Source organism: Schistocerca gregaria, chromosome 3 (genome assembly GCF_023897955.1).
Source record: "Schistocerca gregaria isolate iqSchGreg1 chromosome 3, iqSchGreg1.2, whole genome shotgun sequence".
Lineage (NCBI taxonomy): Eukaryota > Metazoa > Arthropoda > Insecta > Orthoptera > Acrididae > Schistocerca > Schistocerca gregaria.
In genome coordinates this window covers 894,750,940-894,771,336 of record NC_064922.1, presented here as the reverse complement: position 1 = coordinate 894,771,336, position 20,397 = coordinate 894,750,940, and the positions used below count along the sequence as shown (strand labels likewise).

General features: G+C 39.6%; 1 protein-coding gene across 8 annotated transcripts in view; it reads right to left on the bottom strand.

The window, feature by feature from the left end:
- LOC126355143 (WASH complex subunit 5) overlaps positions 1-20,397 on the bottom strand; it is a 165,418-nt gene that overhangs the window by 88,851 nt on the left and 56,170 nt on the right. For all 8 annotated transcript variants that reach the window (XM_050005334.1, XM_050005336.1, XM_050005335.1 and 5 more), the window contains 2 exons: positions 18,712-18,852; positions 13,932-14,082 (listed from right to left, as the gene is read on the bottom strand). In XM_050005334.1, the coding sequence (XP_049861291.1) occupies positions 13,932-14,082; positions 18,712-18,852 (292 nt within the window). The remainder of the gene's footprint in view (positions 1-13,931; positions 14,083-18,711; positions 18,853-20,397) is intronic.

Below are 20,397 nucleotides of genomic sequence, written 5' to 3'. Positions count from 1 at the left end.
CAAAAGTGCCCCACTTGTGACAGGATACTTCCCGGGACTCGATCAGACTCTGAATGTGGTTCTCCAGCAGGGATACGACTTCCTAAAATCCTGCGCCGAAATGAGCTCCATCCTTCATGAAATCCTCCCCACTCCACCAAGAGTGTCTTTCCGCCGTCCACCTAACCTTCGTAACCTGTTGGTTCATCCCTATGAAATCCCCAAACCACCTTCCCTACCCTTGCAACTGCTCCCGTTGTAAAACCTGTCCTATGCACCCTCCCACCACCACCTACTCCAGTCCTGTAACCCGATCAAAGGCAGAGCCACGTGTGAAAGCACCCACGTGATTTACCAACTGACGTGCCTACACTGTGACGCTTTCTATGTGGGAATGACCAGCAACAAACTGTCCATTCGCATGAATGGACACAGGCAGACAGTGTTTGTTGGTAATGAGGTTCACCCTGTGGCTAAACATGCCTTGGTGCACAGCCAGCACATCTTGGCACAGTGTTACACCGTCCGAGTTATCTGGATACTTCCCACCAACACCAACCTATCCGAACTCCGGAGATGGGAACTTGCCCTTCAATATATCCTCTCTTCTCGTTATCCACCAGGCCTCAATCTCCGCTGATTTCAAGTTGCCGCCACTCATACCTCACCTGTCATTCAACTTCATCTTTGCCTCCACACTTCCACCTTGACTTATATCTCTGCCCATACTCTTTGCCTTTAAATATGTCTGCTTGTGTCTGTATATGTACGTATGGATGTGTGTGTGTGTGTGTGTGTGTGTGTGTGTGTGTGTGTGTGTGTGCACGCGCGCTAGCGCTCGCGAGTATATACCTATCCTTTTTTCCCCCTAAGGTATGTCTTTCCGCTCCCGGGATTGGAATGACTCCTTATCCTCTCCCTTAAAACCCACATCCTTTAATCTTTCCTTTTCCTTCCCTCTTTCCTGACGAAGCAGCCACCGGTTGCGAAAGCTCAAATTCTGTGTGTGTGTTTCATTCATTGTGCCTATCTACCGGCGCTTTCCCGCTTGGTAAGTCTTAGAAGCTTTGTTTTTAATATATTTTTCCCATGTGGAAGTTTCTTTCTATATATATATATATATATATATATATATGTCTGCTTGTGTCTGTGTATGTGCGGATGGATATGTGTGTGTGTGTGTGTGTGTGTGTGTGTGTGTGTGTGTGTGTGTGTGCGCGAGTGTACACCTGTCCTTTTTTTCCCCTAAGGGAAGTCTTTCCGCTCCCGGGATTGGAATGACTCCTTACCCTCTCCCTTAAAACCCACATCCTTTCATTTTTCCCTCTCCTTCCCTCTTTCCTGACGAAGCAACTGCCAGTTGCGAAAGCTCGTAATTCTGTGTGTGTGTGTTTGTGTGTTTTGTTCATGTGCCTGTCTGCCGGCACTTTCCCGCTTGTTCAAGTCTGTTGGGAAGTATTCTTCAATTTCAAGAGTCACCTGCTCTCTTATTATCTTTTTGTTTATCTAATTAATTTTGAAGTTCTTTCCTAGTAGCCATGAATGTCTCAAGTGTATTTCTTGATTTGTTACTACTGTATGTGTTGGATATCTTGTAGCTGTATTTTACTGCCTGTTCACAATCTTCATTCCACCAACAACACTTTTTCAATGTTTGTAATTCGGTTTTGGGCAGGTTTGATTAATTTGTGTTCAATTTATTCCCAATTTTGTGTCTGCATTTTATCAAGTTGGCTTGCTACTGGCAGCAGTTGAATTTTACTCATATCAATTTTAGACATTATTGAAATCCTTTTGTTCAATTTTTGGGGCTTTAAATTTAGTTTCACATGTGTTAGGTAGTGCTCTGTATCACGATTTGTTCCTCTGGGTACCTGTTTTAATACCTGCTTGGGATACCAGATGTCATTTTGATTGGTCTATTTGTTCAAACACCTGATATTAGACGGGTCAAAATGGAAATACAGTCAAAATTAGTATCAGCAAAAACAGGAGTGAAAGTAAGTAGGCAGATATTCTTATAACCCAATGTCATCATTACTGTTTAAATCAAACAATGGAAAATCCAAGATGGAATGTAACACACACACACACACACACACACACACACACACACACACACAGACTCAGGCAAGCACAAATTGCATACATGTCTGCAGTCTCAAGGTTCCAGTTACCTAAGACTGCAGAGTGTGTGCAAGTTGCATTTGCGCGCGCGCGCGCGTGTGTGTGTGTGTGTGTGTGTGTGTGTGTGTGTGTGTGTGTGTGTATTGCTGACAAAGGTCTTAATGGTCAAAAGCTATAATTGTGTGATCTTTTTGTTGTGCCTATCGTGACTCAGCATCTCCGCTATATGGTGAGTAGCAACTTTCCTTCTGTAATATCATTACTGTTTAAGGTAGATCAAAATAAGGACACATTACATAGTGGTATTATCAGTAGAATATGTATGCTAATTAAGATTAGGTATGTATTCTTACAATCTAATTGTTTAAGTAACATTTATTTTTAAATATTCAGTAATTCTTTTACAGAATAGAAACAGTGCATTATTAGAACTGCCTTTTGTTTCATTTTAAATTTTGGACATGTAACAATTTTCAATTATGAGACCAATGTTATCTCACTCCTTGGATAGTATGTTGGTCTGAAATGGATTTGGTGTATATCTGATTTCTCTCTGGTACTTAGTTGTACACATTCTTGTTCTGTAGTATTTTGACATTTCTCAGCTGGTAGCCCCTAGTAAGCAAGGAAGTTTCGTAAGTGATTAAGCAGGGAATATTCAGAACACCAAGCTCAGTAAAAAGAAATCTACAGGACACCATCATTGAAGACCATAAATTATTCTTATGGCTCTTTCTTGCATTCTAAACAACATTTATGCTATGAGTTGTGTCCTCCCAGAAAATGGTCTCATATTAGAGCAGTGAGAGGGACTTGCATATTGTGCCTGCGTTCTTTCCTTTTAATTGTTGCAGTCTTTAATATTCTTAGACTATAGCACATAGATGGGACAAGTGCAACAAATTCACCAGTCATTTTCCTCAATTTTCTCTCTTTCCCAAAGTGCCCATTAAACACACCCCACAGACTTTTCGCGTGATTTTATGGAGTTTTGAAGACTATATTTTCTACCATTTTCCATGAGTTACTTATATTTTCTGGATATGTTTTAGTTTTTTGGTTGATAACAAATGTGCATTAATTACAGTGTACATTTATTTTCACACTTCAAGGAAACTGACATTAATCTTTTCTTTACAGTCTTTACATCAATTTTGGAACTAAGAATGTTCTGTGAAACTGTGAATGGCAACAACATATGATGTGTGTCTTTCAAGGGTTCTTCTGTCTGTTTTACTTTCAAAGAGTCTGTAATTACCAAAATACATGGAGTTCTCAACTAACAATCTTGTTTCTTACACGGTTAAAACTTTAATTTTTTCCTCACAGAGTGTTTTTCTTAATGTGTAGAAATTAGAATGTAAAATGTAGCTTAATTTGGCAGTTACAAGTAGCAGACAACAGAAGCAGGTGCCCTTGGAGTGCTTAAAGTTACACATGAGTGAGCAGTAGGCAGTTGAGATCCCTGTTAATTTTGAGGAGACAGGACAGCACACATTGTAGACAGGTACAGTTTTAACTGGACAGTTAATTGGCTGCATAGTTGAGAATTCAGTAATTTTATAAGTTATGTTCAGTTTCCAACATCTAGAAAATTTTGTGTGAGAAGATATGTACAGCAAATTTCTGTGCAGTCAACACTTGTATTCATTTGAGAAAGCCTGCAGTGGAATTTTTTTACAGAACAGATATATTTTGGTTATTATATACGTCAGGCTTAAGCTTAAGTTCTATTCAACTAGGACTATTTAGAGGCTTTATTTTGTTTTGTTTTAGGGCACAAAAACAACTAGGGCTACACGTGCCCATATCAGAAAGGTAGAACATGAAGATGAAAAAGGAGTTAAAGTGACTACACAACAGACCCTTCACCATATTGCTATGAAGGGTACAAAGTAAAACGCAGTTGACAGCTCGTGCGTTGTTCACTAAAATGGCCGATAACTCAAGACGGCAAACATAAATAAGAATGTAAGTAGTTAAAAAAAGGGCATTCCATCAGGAAATAATGAATCATCACATGCCGAGAACATTGAGAACAAAGCAGTGGGGGATCAGCACTTAACAAATGGCGATGGTTAAAAAGCCACTGGGGGAGGTTTAATTTCCCAGAGTTTGTTCCCATGAAGGTAAGGCAAGTGGTGATGCCAAAGGGACACCACCTGCTGACAGTAGCACAGAGATCACTGGAGGGAATGGAAGAAGTAGTGGGCCAAAGTACGAGGATTACAGCCTTGGCACCAGTGCCAGCAGCCTCGTTTGCCATCATAACGACGTGACTAGGGACCCTCATAAACATCGCAGTGGCTCCATCATGAGTGAGCAAGTGAAAGCTTTCCTGGACCCAGTGCACTAAGGGATGGATGGTGTACAGCACACAGAGGCTCTGAAGGGCACTGAGAGAGCCGGAGCAGATGACACAATTGGAAAGCCTGTGTCACCGAATTTACTACATGGCCTGATACAGGGTGAAGAGCTCCACTGTAAATACTGGGCAGTGTTCTGGAAGCTGATAACAAAAATCGTCAGTGCCAATGATGAAGATACAAAGATACTATCGTGAAGTTCGATGCAAAGGTCGAGAAACTTAATGGCGACAGAGCAAGTCTGGAGTAGTGTCTTTAGGAAGTGAATTAAATCCAAGGTTAACACGGACCGCCACACGAAGTCAAGGTGGTGAAGGGTTCACATCCATTGGCAAAGTAGCAGGTAGTGTGAAGTGAAGATGCCAGAGCAATGGCCAAAAAATAACTACAGGAGGTAACAGAAAAGAGGGACGTGCCCCATACTGGCGATCAAAGGAGTCATCGAAAAAGGAGGCATAGGATGGGTGGCCAGGCATGGCAGACAAATGGCATGCGTATCTGCTGAGGAGAAACTCATGGCGGCATGACAGCGGTAGTTCGGTATAAAAGGCACCAGTGGCCAAACAGATGCCATGATGGTGGATTATATTGAGAAGGTGTAAGATGGACGGATATGCAGATGCATAAACAAAACATCCGTAGTCTACTTTTGAACGGACAAGTGACTGGTACAATCCACTCCCCAGGAAGTACCGTTTAGGACACGTAGGACACTGAGGGATCACATACAAAGGGCAGCCTGGTAAGACGTGGAAGGACCAAGAAGTTTCCCATCGAGCATGAGCCACAGGAATTGCATAGTTTCAATGAACGGAAAAGTAACATACACAAGATGTAAAGAAAGTGGAAGAAACTAATTGCGGCACCAGAAATTCATACAAACAGTTTTGTCAGTGGAAAGGCGAAAACCACTGTCGATGCTCCACGAGTAAAGACGGTTGAGACAAATCTGTAGAGAACTGCAATAGATGACAAGATCATCAACAAAAAGGGAGCCAGAAATGAACGGTGGGAGACAGGCCATAATTGGGTTACTGGCGATAGCAAAGATGATGACACTCATGATGGCATGATTAATAAAATTCTTTTCCGGGCTATTATGCCGTGGTCTGATGGATTTCGCATTGTAACCCATTTTGGGTTACAATGCGAAATCCATCAGACCACGGCATAATAGCCCGGAAAAGAATTTTATTAATCATGACAGTTCCGGCCGTGAAAGTTTACATTTTACACTCACGATGGCACACCATTTTCCTGGATAAAAGTGCCTGACAAGGTAAAACCTGCAGAAGGAAACAGGGCTTGCAGCCTCGGAAGCCCCAAGTGTAGCGAGTACAGAGAATACCTGTCTGCCATCAGGTGTCGTAGGCTTTCTCCAAACTGAAAAACATGGATAAAGTTCAGTATTTTTGCAAAAAATCATTCATGACATGGGTTGACAAAGTGACAAGATAGTCAACTAGAGAACAGCATGCTCGAAATTGGAAGAATCGGTCCACCATACCAGTCGGGCATGAATCGTACATTCCATCACCCTGCAAACACAGTTAGTGAGAGAAATGGGGCGGCTATTAGAAGGAATGTGCTCATCATTACTGGGCTTGGGGATGGATATGAGAGTGGCTACGAAACATGCCCTATGCACATGCGATTGAAGTGTTTGCTCACTAGAGAGATGTTCTGCAACATTGTCCAGCCTTGGGACGGAGAATCGGTATGAAGTGAGAAAATGATCTAGTTCCCTCATAGTAAAGGCGACATTGTAGCACTCACTATTCTGAGAAGAGAAGGGTATCGCTCAAGCCTCCTCTGCTTGTTTCCTATGAAGGAAGGCAGGGTGATAGTGGGTGGAGGACAAAATCTCCACAAAGTAGCACCGCAAGGTGTTGGAGATAGCGATAGTGTTCACTATGACATCATTTGATACATTCAGCCTGGAAATTGAGGAATGGATCTTGGACCGAGAGAGCTGTCGGAGGTTAGACCTCACAATGAACGAGGGCATGGAACTGTTATCACAGAGAATGCGAAGACACTGTGCACTCAATAGTTTATAATGAATGTAGTTTGCCATCATAGGATGATGGTTAAAAATGTGGAGAGCATGTGTCTCTGCATGAATTGCATTGTGGCACACCTCAGTCCATCAAAGGACTGGGACGGCGTGTTTAAGTTTAAATGCGAGGAATGGAACATTCTGCAGTGATAAGGATAATGTTTGTAAGGTATTCTACCGGGTCACTACAACTTGGGAAATGTTGTTCGTCGAAGGTCACCAGGGAGGAGTAAAGCCTCCCATCAGCCTTAAAAAGTAGCCATTTTGGTGTGCACATTAGGTGGGGTAAGCGTCAGCAAATGGATAGAACATGGAAAATTGTCATTCAAGTATGTGTCAGAGAGAACAGACCACTCAAGATGACGGGCAAGCTGGGCATTGCAGAAGGAGAGGTCCAAATGGTAATAGGTGTGCATGGAGTCTGAAAGGAACATGGGTGCTCCTCTTTAAGACAAATGAGGTTAAGTTAATTGAGAAGGTCAGCAAAGAGTGTAACTCTCTGACAGGTTGAGGGAGAACACAATATGGGGTGGTGCACATTAAAGTCACTGAGCAGCAGAAAGGGGTGAGGGAGTTGCCCAATAAGCTGGGGGTAATCTGCCCTGGTGACACTGAATGGTGGAGGGATGTAAATGGCACAAAGTGAAAAGGTTAAGTGAGGAACGAAAATGGAGACTGCCACAGCTTGAAGCTGGGTAGTCATGCTGCTCATCCGGGATAAGCTTGACTCCCCCATGAGATGCAATGCCATCCTTGTGGGGAAGGTCAAAGTGGGCCAGAAAGATATGTAAGAGGTCAAAGTGGTCATGAGGACGCAATTTTGTTTTCAGAGGACAAGTGGACAGTGTGATTCCAAGGGCAGCCATAATTCCCCTTTGTTGGATCTAAGGCCACAAATGTTCCATTGGAGAAGAGTCATGATGAGAAAAAGGAAAGAGGGAAAAAATGAAGGGGTGTCACCTCAGTGGCTGCCAAGTGCCAGCCTTCGAAGACTCACTGCTACAGGGTGCAGTGGCTGGAGGATCCTGCCCCATGAGACCTACAGAGGTGCCGGCATTCTCCCTCTGTCAGTCTGCGTAGCCCAGGGCAGAAAAACGGTTGGCAGCGCGCGCCAGCGATATAGAGGTTGGCCAGGTGACAGTATCACGAGGAGACTCCGTCGAAGAGAATCTCCGAGTCAGCGAAGGAGAAGACCATTTGCCTCTGATTTCTTGGAGTCCTTACATGTGGCAGATGATGAATCAGATGTTCATTGTCGGGAGGGATGTAAAAAATCTTCTCGGGAGTATTCCTTCTGTCCTTCCTGGCCAGTCAGTTGTATAGCAGGTGAATTCAGCCCATGAGGTGAAGGTTCGGTGGCTCACTGCGAAGCTGGAGGAGGGGGAGACAGTGATGCTACTGTGACACTGGGCGATTTTACAACCATGTTGCTGAATTTGAGGTAACGTGTCTACATATCCATTTCCTTTGTTGAGCAAGATGCAGCAAGAACAGTACTGTAAATGCCAGATGGTAAAACACAGGCTTTCCAACTAGCCAACAACTTGCAAGCGACAAGGTAAGGCACTTTTTCCTTCACCGTGACCTTCTGGGTGGCCTGCTCATTGAAATACAAGGGATAATCTCAGGAGGAGGCTGCATGGTCACTATTGCAATTGATACAGGGGGAGGGGGGGTGGGGAGAAGGAGGTGGACAATCACCCTCACAAGCATCCCTACCTCATGTTATACATTTGGCCGGATGTTGACAGGACATTCGAGTGTCATCATAACAATGACAATGGTAGTAGCATATCGCGTTCAGAATGTGCAGTTGGATTGTGACAACTTCATAACCTCCTTTGAATCTTGATGGAAACACTGCTCTATCAACCATGAGAAAAATAGTGTGCGTGGTCACTAACGCTGCATCTACCTTTTTCCTCATGTGGTGGACTGCAGTGACACCCTGATCCGAGAAGTAGATTTGGATTTCTGCCTACCATCGAGCAGCCTAGTGTAAATAATACCACACAAAGAATTCTGGGCCTCGACACCCTTTGAATTGTTAGCCTCATTCTTTCTACCGTATTTAAAATGAGACTCTAAATCAAGGAAAAAAAATTCTCAAATCTAAGCTGCACCTAAAATTTGAGACTCAAAACTCAAGAGGGGAGAAAAGTTTTAGGCTGCACCTCCAAATTGAAACAAAGTTGGTCCATTGTAATATGCGACCCAATTTAGGTCGAATGAATGACGATACAGCTACAGTAGTTTGGTTCCAGTCGCAAGCTTAGCAGATAAGCTTTACCAGGTAGCCACTGCTATGCGTCAGGCACTGCGTCCGTATTTATACGGGTACCCTCCCTTTTTCATGTGCTTCATCTGGTTCGAATCGAGTGCTTATTTTTCTTTGCTCTGATAAGTGTCGTTTCTTTGTCATAGGTGTTTACGTCACTCTAAGTTGAAAATGCATTACTGTACTGTGTGATGCATTGTTTGTCACATTCTGATAATGAGTGTTTGCGGCCTGTCGCCACTCGCGACATGGCTTGCTTTTGTAAGCGCTACCGCCGCTTCCAATAAAAAAAAAAAAAAAGAGAGAGGAATTGTCTCATTAGCAAAACAATGGCAAGAGACTACTATTATTTGTTACTTACACTGCTGCTTTCTTTGATAATGATCAACAAGAACCAAATAATAGACTGTGTATGATAGAAGATGTTCTGAATGAGAGTTATTTTAAAAAAAAAAAGGGGGAAATTTTTCTGCATTTGAAAATCTTTGCAGACGCCTCTTTAGGACATTACATTCTGCACAGAAATTACAGCCATCTTAGATTTAAAAATTTAGTCAATTGCCGTGCTTCATTTTTGACTGTATCACTATTAGGCATAAGAATAATACAAATATAAACATGACATGATTATATATATATATATATATATATATTTTCTTCCGCATTTGCTGTTGTCTCACTCTAGTTTTGTAGTTTATTAGGCAGACAGGATTTAAATGAGATAGCAGCAAACATGAAAGAATACATGGCAAAATGTTTATATTTGTATTATTCTTATGGTGAAGAGAATACTGCATGTGATTCACAATTCATAAAAGTTCCTATTAGCAACCATCTCTTCTCACAGGTAGGAAAAAATTCAGAACGTAGAGTTGGCCATATTGACAAACATCCCAAATAGTCTTCCCAGTTGGATTTTCATAGTACATTGAAATGCTGCTACATTTGAAGATGAACAATAAGGAATTTATATTTACTTCGTTGGATAATGTACGAAAATGAATGCAGTGGTCGAAACTCGGGGCAGAGAATAAAGCTCATCATCCACCTTTTTCTTTTTAATTTACTTACTGATGGAGAGGTTTTGGCGCCAGTATTTATCTTTGTGCCTGCAAAGCATGCCTGTGTAGTGCTACATATATTCGACGACAGAAGTTAGTTGTGGCGGCACCTACCAACATTTTTCAGAACTTCTGCTTACTTTGCACTCGATTCTAAGCCGCAGGCGGTTTTTTGGATTACAAAAACTGGAAAAAAAATGCGGCTTGGATTCGAGTAAATACGGTACATTTAGAAGAAACAGACTGTGAAGAAGATGACTGGCTAGTTGCAAGAACATCCTCCACAACTGATAGTGTCTCTGATGGTGCACTCCCTCCAACTGGGGGCTCCCTCAGAGAGGGGTGCACCCACCTTAGGTGACTGTTCACACTTCAGGTCACACCTCCAAAACAACTTACAGAGGGACCAATTGGCAATTTGGAAAGGTAACAGCTCAGGCAATCACCCCTCCCTTGGTCTGGCCTGTACCAGGGGGTAGGCACAAACCCTACCTATTGACCCGGGGCTGGGAATCATGCATTACCCAGTCACCTGTTACGCGTCAGATGCACGGGCGAGACTTCAGGAGTGCACAAACAGGAAGAAGAAAAAGAGGAACTTCAAATGCCAAAGCAGAGGAAAGACAGGAGAAGGGGAATGAGGAAATAAAAAAGGAATGAAAACCTGGGGAGAGCTGTTCTGATGTCAGGCTACTGAAAACGCAGAACACATTCCCAAAAACATCCCAGACATGTTCCCCAAGGGAGGGGAAAAGGAACAGCAAGAGTATAGAGGCTATGTGGAAATTTATGGATGAGTGGTCTGTGTAGGGATAAAATAATGTTTTACTTTAGGAGCAGGTATGATGACATTTTTCAAAACATTAACACTTTATTATAACACTGTTATTTTACTTTATTATTATTATTTCTTTCCTTTCTCAGACATTATGTCTGGTTAAAAATGGAAAGTGAGGCGGAACTCGATCAAGCGTGACTTCCTTTTAACTGTACGGTGTATGTTACATTGCATTTACAGGGTGTTTCAAAAATGACCGGTATATTTGAAAAGGCAATACAAACTAAACGAGCAGCGATAGAAATACACCGTTTGTTGCAATATGCTTGGGACAACAGTACATTTTCAGGCAGACAAACTTTCGAAATTACAGTAGTTACAATTGTCAACAACAGATGGCGCTGCGGTATGGGAAACTCTATAGTACGATATTTTCCACATATCCACCATGCGCAGCAATAATATGGCATAGTCTCTGAATGAAATTACCCGAAACCTTTGACAACATGTCTGGCGGAATGGCTTCACATGCAGATGAGATGTACTGCTTCAGCTGTTCAATTCTTTCTGGATTCTGGCGGTACACCTGGTCTTTCAAGTGTCCCCACAGAAAGAAGTCACAGGGGCTCATGTCTGGCGAATAGGGAGGCCAATCCACGCCACCTCCTGTTTGTTTCGGATAGCCCAAAGCAATCACACGATCATCTTGCATAAACCACGAGGTGTTCGCAGTGTCGTCTAAGGCAGTTTTTACCGCCACAAATTCACGAAGAATGTCCAGATAGCGTGATGCAGTAATCGTTTCAGATCTGAAAAATGGGCCAATGATTCCTTTGGAAGAAATGGCGGCCCAGACCAGTACTTTTCGAGGATGCAGGGACGATGGGACTGCAACATGGGGCTTTTTGGTTCCCCATATGCGCCAGTTCTGTTTATTGACGAAGCCGTCCAGGTAAAAATTAGCTTCGTCAGTAAACCAAATGCTGCCCACATGCATATCGCCGTCATCAATCCTGTGCACTATATCGTTAGCGAATGTCTCTCGTGCAGCAATGGTAGCGGCGCTGAGGGGTTGCCGCGTTTGAATTTTGTATGGATAGAGGTATAAACTCTGGCGCATGAGACGATACGTGGACGTTGGCGTCATTTGGACCGCAGCTGCAACACGGCGAACGGAAACCCAAGGCCGCTGTTGGATCACCTGCTGCACTAGGTGCGCGTTGCCCTCTGTGGTTGCCGTACGCGGTCACCCTACCTTTCCAGCACGTTCATCCGTCACATTCCCAGTCCGTTGAAATTTTTCAAACAGATCCTTTATTGTATCGCTTTTCAGTCCTTTGGTTACATTAAACCTCCATTGAAAACTTCGTCTTGTTGCAACAACACTGTGTTCTAGGCAGTGGAATTCCAACACCAGAAAATTCCTCTGTTCTAAGGAATAAACCATGTTGTCCACAGCACACTTGCACGTTGTGAACAGCACACGCTTAAAGTAGAAAGACGACGTACAGAATGGCTCACCCACAGACTGCATTGTCTTCTATATCTTTCACATCACTTGCAGCGCCATCTGTTGTTGAAAATTGTAACTACTGTAATTTCGAAAGTTTGTCCGCTTGAAAATGTACTGTTGTCCCAAGCATATTGCAACAAACGGTGTATTTCTATTCCTGCTCATTTAATTTTTATTGCTGTTTCAAATATACCGGTCATTTTTGAAACACCCTGTAGGAACTTTCGGGTAATTGAACATGTATGAATAATTACAGATTTCTGTAGTTGTATATATACGTTTGGATGTAGCTGTATTGTGTTGATGTACTGGTGTATATTGTGTGGTATGACTCCTGTAGTTGATAGTATAATTGGTATAATGTCAAGTTTATCCTTATGCCACATGTCCTTGACTTCCTCAGCCAGTTGGATGTATTTTTCAATTTTTTCTCCTGTTTTCTTCTGTATATTTGTTGTATTGGGTATGGATATTTCGATTAGTTGTGTTAATTTCTTCTTTTTATTGGTGCGTATGATGTCAGGTTGGTTATGTGGTGTTGTTTTATCTGTTATAATGGTTCTGTTCCAGTATAATTTGTATTCACCATTCTCCAGTACATTTTGTGGTGCATACTTGTATGTGGGAACGTGTTGTATGGCATGTTGTTGATGTATTATTTTTGCTACATTGTCATGTCTTCTGGTGTATTCTGTATTTGCTAGTATTGCACATCCGCTTGTGATGTGATCTACTGTTCCTATTAGTTGTTTGCAAAGTCTGGATTTATCTGTTGTGGTATTGGGATATTTAATGATATGCTTGCTGTAATATCTGGTGTTTATTATTTGATCCTGTATTACAATCATAAATCCATGTGTTGGATGCGTCTTGATCGATGTGTGGCTTTGTTAGATGATACGGGTGCTTGCCATGTAGTGTTTTCTTTTTCCAATTTACTTTCTTTGTATCTGTTGATGTTATGCGATCTAAAGGGTTGTAGAAGTGGTTATGAAATTGCAATGGTGTAGTCAATGTATTTATATGAGTGAATGCTTTGTGTATTTTGCTAGTTTCTGCTCGTTCTATAAAGAATTTTCTTAAATTGTCTACCTGTCCATAATGTAGGTTTTTTTATGTCTATAAATCCCCTTCCTCCTTCCTTTCTGCTTACTGTGAATCTTTCTGTTGCTGAATGTATGTGATGTATTCTATATTTGTGGCTTTGCAATCGTGTAAGTGTATTGAGTGTTTCTAGTTCTGTGTTACTCCATTTCACTACTCCAAATGAATAGGTCAATATTGGTATAGCATAAGTATTTATAGCTTTTGTCTTGTTTCTTGCTGTCAATTCTGTTTTAAGTATTTTTGTTAGTCTGTCTATATTTTTCTTTTAGTTCTTCTTTAATATTTGTATTATCTATTCCTAGTTTTTGCCTGTATCCTAGATATTTATAGGCATCTGTTTTTATTCTGGGTTTTCCATTGTTTAATACTAAGTTCCTAACTTAACTGAAAACAATTCAGCTTCTACTTCTACTAATTTATTTGGACACTAGGACTCACTGCTGTGTGATGTCTCTCCTAAACAGTTAACACCTATCTGAAGGTCGAGTTCCATCTCAACACCCTTGGATAGACTCATGCAGTGTCATGCAACAGTACAATTAAGGTTTACAGACTGGATGGAAGTGAGCAACTAGTCATCTAGATGTCTTAGTTTATAGCTCCAAGCTACACTGTACTAGCAGACTACCATACTCAAAAGCATTTGAAATATAAAAATCTTACCAGCTCCTGGGGCTGCAGTGTGGAGCATTAGCCATCGCAAAGTCACATTACATTCACGTATGATATTTGTAACCTTGCTGACATGGTCCAAGACATTTTCTTCCACTAAAACTCCTTCTTTTAACAGCTGCTGCGTCTGTGGTATCAGTTTCTTTCAACAGAAAAATGCATGCAATCTTTCATTATACCCAAAAGAAAATAATTTTTATGGCTTCTTTAGTTTATCTAGCATTCAGCAAGCCATCACATCAAGAAAACAAGTAGATCAAACATAGATTAAAATGTTGTGCCAGGTCAGAACTCAAATCCAGACCCTCATGTTAAATGGGTAGTCTTCTTACTGACTGAGTTATCTAGGCCTCTCACACAATTTCAGGAGCACCATAAAATGTAGCAAAGTGGAGGAGCTTCTTATACTATGATATCAGTCATAGAACAAATAAATGCTGTTTTTTATTTACTTTTGAGCAATGTTGCCAAATAACTGTCACAATTACTTCACAGAATATTTTCTTCCTAAATTATTATTATTCAGAAAGAAATTTGGGCTTTGCTGATTCCTATTGTGCATTAAGTTTTTTTACAAGCACTTTTATTTTACAGAACTGGATGTTTAAAATTTTGTAACCCCCATATGCTTTAAAAATTTTGACTGAACTAATACACTTTTACTGGATGATTGACCTATAAAAAAAAATTTACAACACAGAGTTTCCTCATCAAATAATTCTGTTTGATTCTATATAATTTGCCATAGTTGGAAGTTATTTTAATTTGACGATTTCATTGGTCATATAAATCTCAATCGAATAGAGTAATTAGTGCTTAAAAAGGCATATGAATTGTTGACAGGTAGAAATAAGTGCATGTTAATTACACAATAAATAAAAATCACTAGCAGGGTAGTATTAGTAGTAGTAGTAGTAGTAGTAGTAGTAGTAGTAGTAGTAATAATAATAAAGATTTCATTGTTTGTAGGCCATTACAGCAATTGACAACGTCAAATGAAGTTACAATTTATAATACAGTGTGATAAGGTATTGACTACTGAAATATTTTAGCTTATATTACAACAAATGTACAGTGGGTCATCTGTTGGATTACTGCATTTTACAGTTGAAGAATTCATTGATATCATAGAACGAGTGGGCAATAAACCATTCATGCAGTCTTTCTTTGAATGTATGTTCAGGAAGATCCTGTATGGCATGTGGCAGCTTATTAAATAGTTTGTGCCCTGTGACTTCATAGCTATTTATTGATTTTGATAGTCTGTGGTAAGGCGTGTATATGTGTTTGATGCTTCTTGTGTCGTAACAATGTACAATTTCTCTACGTTTCACATCTTGTAGGTTCTTCTTCGTAAAGATTAAGACATTGGATATATAGAGGTTTATTACAGTCATAATTTTTTGTTTAGTAAATAAGGGTTTGCAGTGAGCCTTATGTGAAGAATTTGTAATTATCCTAATGGCTTTCTTCTGCAATAATAGGATGTCATGTATATGACTACAGTTACCCCGCAAGATAATGCCAAAGGATATTATACTTTGGAAAAATGCAAAATAAGATGATCTGATGTATGTTTCAGGTACACAATTTCTGAGTTGTCTTAATAAATAAATTACTCTAGATAGCTTACTACTAATATAGTTTACATGTTGGCCCCAGGATAACTTTTCATCTAAATAAACTCCCAGGAATTTAACAGAACTAGGGTCATCAGACAGTGGCTTGTCTCTTAGAGTGAAGATTATCTGCTGAGTTTTATTTTCATTTAGCAGGAAACCATTTGCTCTGAACCAATACGCTGCATGAGTGAGTGTAGTTTCAGCACAGGTTTTAAGATCATTAAGATTGATACTGCTATGAAGAAAAGTCGTATCATCTGCATACAATACAGTGGTGGATCTAATAAACGAGGGGAGGTCTTTGATCATTATCAGAAACAGGAAGGGCTCCAGTACAAATCCCTGATGCACACCTACTATCACATTTTCTGTTTGACATTTCCTTACCAACACAAACTACCTGTTTACGGTTGTTGAGATAAGCTTTTAATAGTCTGAGACTGTTTCCTTTGATGCCATAGAATTCTAGTTTCTCTGGTAGTGGTGTGTGCTCAACACAGTCGAAGGCCTTGCTTAGGTCACAGAATGAGGCCTGAGCAAAGCCTTTGTTCTCAAAAACGTTGAGGATGTAACTGACTACCGTGCTGATTGCATCAATGGTCGACAGATTCTTCCTAAACCCGTATTGTGTAGCATTAATTATTCCTAGATTCACAAAGTGAGATGATAATTGTTGGTACATGATGCATTCTATTACCTTTCAGAAGGTGGGTACTATTAAAATAGGCCTGTAACTAGATGGAGAGTCTTTATCTCCCTTTTTGTAAACTGGGACAGTCCTAGACAGTTTTAACACATCAGAAAAATATCCCTCAAGTAAGCACTTGTTTATGCAATGGGTTAAAGGGTAGAGAATGCAATCACACATTTTTTTTAGCAGGTTGCATGATATGCCATATATATCTAAGCTATCAGATGATTTCATTTGTTTTATGACTCCTTGTACATATCTAGGCGATACTTCGGAGAAGGTTATCATGCTTGTATTTAGTGACTGTCTATCCCAATTTTGGGAGAGTAACTAATGTCTGGTTTGATAATTGTGTCTCCTATTTCTTTCACTGAATTAATAAAAAACTCATTCAGTGTTTGTGGTGGGATATTAATTTTGTCTTTTTTAGTATCTGTGGCAGCACTGTTAATTACTTTCCAAGCAGTTTTGCATTTATTGGTGGAATTATGTATGCTGTTGGCATTGTAGGTTTTTTGGCTTGCAAGATGGCTTTTTTGTATTCATTCCTGGATTCCACATAGGCTGATTTGACACAGTCAGGCTTCATACTATTGTATATGTTGTACAGTAACAAAACTTGTTTCTTTAGATCTGTCAGCTGTTTAGTGTGTCATATATTTTGTCTGTTTTGAGATCTGGATTTGTGGCTGCTGTCCATTATTTTGATTTTCTTTATGGGAATACTATGGTTAAATAGGGTCAAGAATGCATTAAAAAATCTATCAAATATTATTTTGGCTGGCAGGTCATTACTTGATGTGTAATGTCCATCGACACTACAATGGCCAAACCAGTCTCTGTCAGCAAGGGAATTACGAAATGTGTTAATTTTATCCTCAGTTACAGGTCTGATAATCACAACTTTTGGGACAGGTCTGTTTGCATTGCTCCTATTGAGGGGAATTTTACTTGCATAATTTAGAGATACAGAGTCATGGTCAGAGAATGGGAACACTATAACTTCGCATGTGTTTTCAGTGGTCTTGAAGTTTACAAAGATGTTATCTAAACATGCTTTGTTTCTTGTGGGTCTGTTATTAACATGATGTAAACTGTATTGTCTTAGTAAGTTTCCCAGATCTGCAACACTCCCCTTACATTTAGTAACATCAAAATCAGCATTCAAATCACCTCCTATTGCAATATGATAGTGTAGCCATTTAATATTACTTAATTCACTCAATAGCATGTCCATTTTTTCTCAAAATATGTTAATGCTTCCCTTTGGTGATCTGTACATGGATACTACTATTAGCTTATGACTATTAATGATTATACCTGTAACTTCAAAGTGCTGTTCATCACACAGGAATTTAGGTCTAGTTTGGTTATTGTACAATTGAGTGACTGGTTGGAATAAATTGCCACACCACCTCTAATGTGCTCTTTCCTACAGTAGCTATTTACTATACTAAAATTGTCAAATTTGGCAACAGCAAGTTCATTCTCATTATCCCAGGGTTCACTCAGATAAAAAATATCAAACTCGTTATCAAGACCAAACTCATTTATGATAAGTTCTTTATCTTTCAGTTCTTGAACGTTAAGTAGTAGTATTGCTCTGTATGTAATTGGTGTGCAGTATTTTAAGCAATGAAGAGCACTTGCCACCGAAAGAACCTTGATTTGCTGTAGTCTGGTAAATTCCTTTGGGGTATCTCTGTCCAGAATTCTGAAGAAGAGCTGAAAATCACATAGAAGTAAACTAACATTTTTGGATGGACTATAGCAGTTTCAGTGTGTTGCATTTCAAACAACCACCCAACAATGAGTTGATTATTGAATAAAAGCCAGCAACAGGCAAAGGTTACTGATCATTGAATTGAAGTGTGGATTCTAGAACATTATTAGGACAGAACATTACACCATCACTTCTACACTCAAAATTACACAGAAACCCGTCTGAAGTAGTTGCTGGACCAGATATAACAGGTGAAAGTATGGAGTGGAGGATAACCCACATGTAGCTCAAGGGTTGCTTTTTTTTTTTTTTTTCCACGACTTTTCACTTTGCAGAGAAGTTTGTTATGAGACAAGTTTGAATAACTCAGTTTGTAAGAATAATTGTCCTCAAAAAGTAAGGATCTTAGTTCACATATCTAATTAGAACACAATTTTAGTGTCAAGAATTTTTGTAAAAGCTGAAAGAACTGTGGGGAGAAAAGAGATGAATTGTGAAATTAGTGGGTCAGTCAAGCCAGCTGCAGAATCCCATTTCAAACCAACACAGTGGCTTCTTTGGCACAGCTTTCCTACTAAATTATCTCGTAATCTTGCTTCTCCTAACTGTTTGTCCATGCCCAAAGTATGAAGAAACAATGGGTTTTAACAGATATGATTTCTACGGGATCATTATACTGTCTTATAGTGCATAAATCCACAAATATTAATAAGCAGCATTTTCACAGTTTCTTACCTGTAACCTGGATGAATATTTACAAGCGTACTCTCGAACATTGGACACTTCTAACGTGTTAGTGAGGGCTGTCTTTGCTGCTTTGAAGTGCTCCCAAGAGTCTATCAGGTTTACCGTTATACCCATATAAATGCTAATGACCTACAAACAAATAAAATACTTTAGTAACACTCTGTGATACACAACCACTACAAAAAATTAAAAAATCTTCATAAAGGTTGATTTATTTGTAATTATTGGTAAATAGCTTACACAAACTCTAGCTACCTTAATGTAAATATATTTTATTTTATTTATTTATTTATTTATCCATCCTTATGACAATTTACATTGTATGGATGTCATCAGTGAGTGTACAAATTATGGCATGAAATCTAAATATGTTCTTAACAAATGCCATTTACATTGTTTAATAAGCATAGGTATTTTGATGTAGAACTAACATACACAAATACAAAGCCCTGCACACATATTACACAAAATAAAAAATATAATTTATAAATATCCTAGGTGTGTTGACATGAAATAGCAGACATTTTTACATAGACATAAATGCATAATACATGAATGAAAAAAATATGATGTCAGGAATAACTTATGCTAGGTGTTCCCAACAATTCATTGGTTTTCATTTAAGATATTCGTCCACAGTGTAGAACCAACACTCTTGCAAAAACATTTTTACAGTTTTTTTTAAAAGAATACATACTGCTAATTTCTTTTATATTCTGTGGCAGCTTATCATGCCTTGATACTCAACAGTGTTCTGAGCTTTTAGCTTATTTCTTCTATCTAAATGAAGGCAATGACGCAACCTTGTGTTGTGATCATGAATAGCGTTATTCAAGCTATAATTGTCTAGATTTTTTTTCTGATATACATTATGGACTAAAAAATAAACTCACAAGGAACAGTCAGAATGCACAGGTTTTTAAATCATTCCGTGTAATAAGCCCATTTATTGCATTTTGTCATTATTCTTACAGCTCTCTTTTGTAATCTGAAAACTTGCTTCATCTCCCAGTACCTACTGCAACCTACATCCTTCTTAATCTGCTTAGTGTATTCATCTCTTGATCTCCCTCTATGATTTTTACCCTCCACACTGCCCTCCAATACTAAATTGGTGATCCCTTGATGCCTCAGAACATGTCCTACCAACCGATCCCTTCTTCTGGTCAAGTTATGCCACAAACTTCTCTTCTCCCCAATCCTATTCAATACCTCCTCATTACTTATGTGATCTACCCATCTAATCTTCAGCATTCTTCTGTAGCACCACATTTCGAAAGCTTCCATTCTCTTCTTGTCCAAACTATTTATCGTCCATGTTTCACTTCCATACATTGCTACACTCCATACAAATACTTTCAGAAAAGACTTCCTGACATTTAAATCTATATTCGATGTTAACAAATTTCTCTTCTTCAGAAACGCTGTGCTTGCCATTGCCAGTCTACTTTTTATATCTTCTCTACTTTGACCATCATCAGTTATTTTGCTCCCCAAATAGCAAAACTCCTTTACTACTTTAAGTGTCATTTCCTAATCTAATTCCCTCAGCATCACCCGACTTAATTCGACTACATTCCATTATCTCCGTTTTGCTTTTGTTGATGTTCATCTTATATACTCCTCTCAAGACATTGTCCATTCCATTCAACTGCTCTTCCAAGTCCTTTGCTG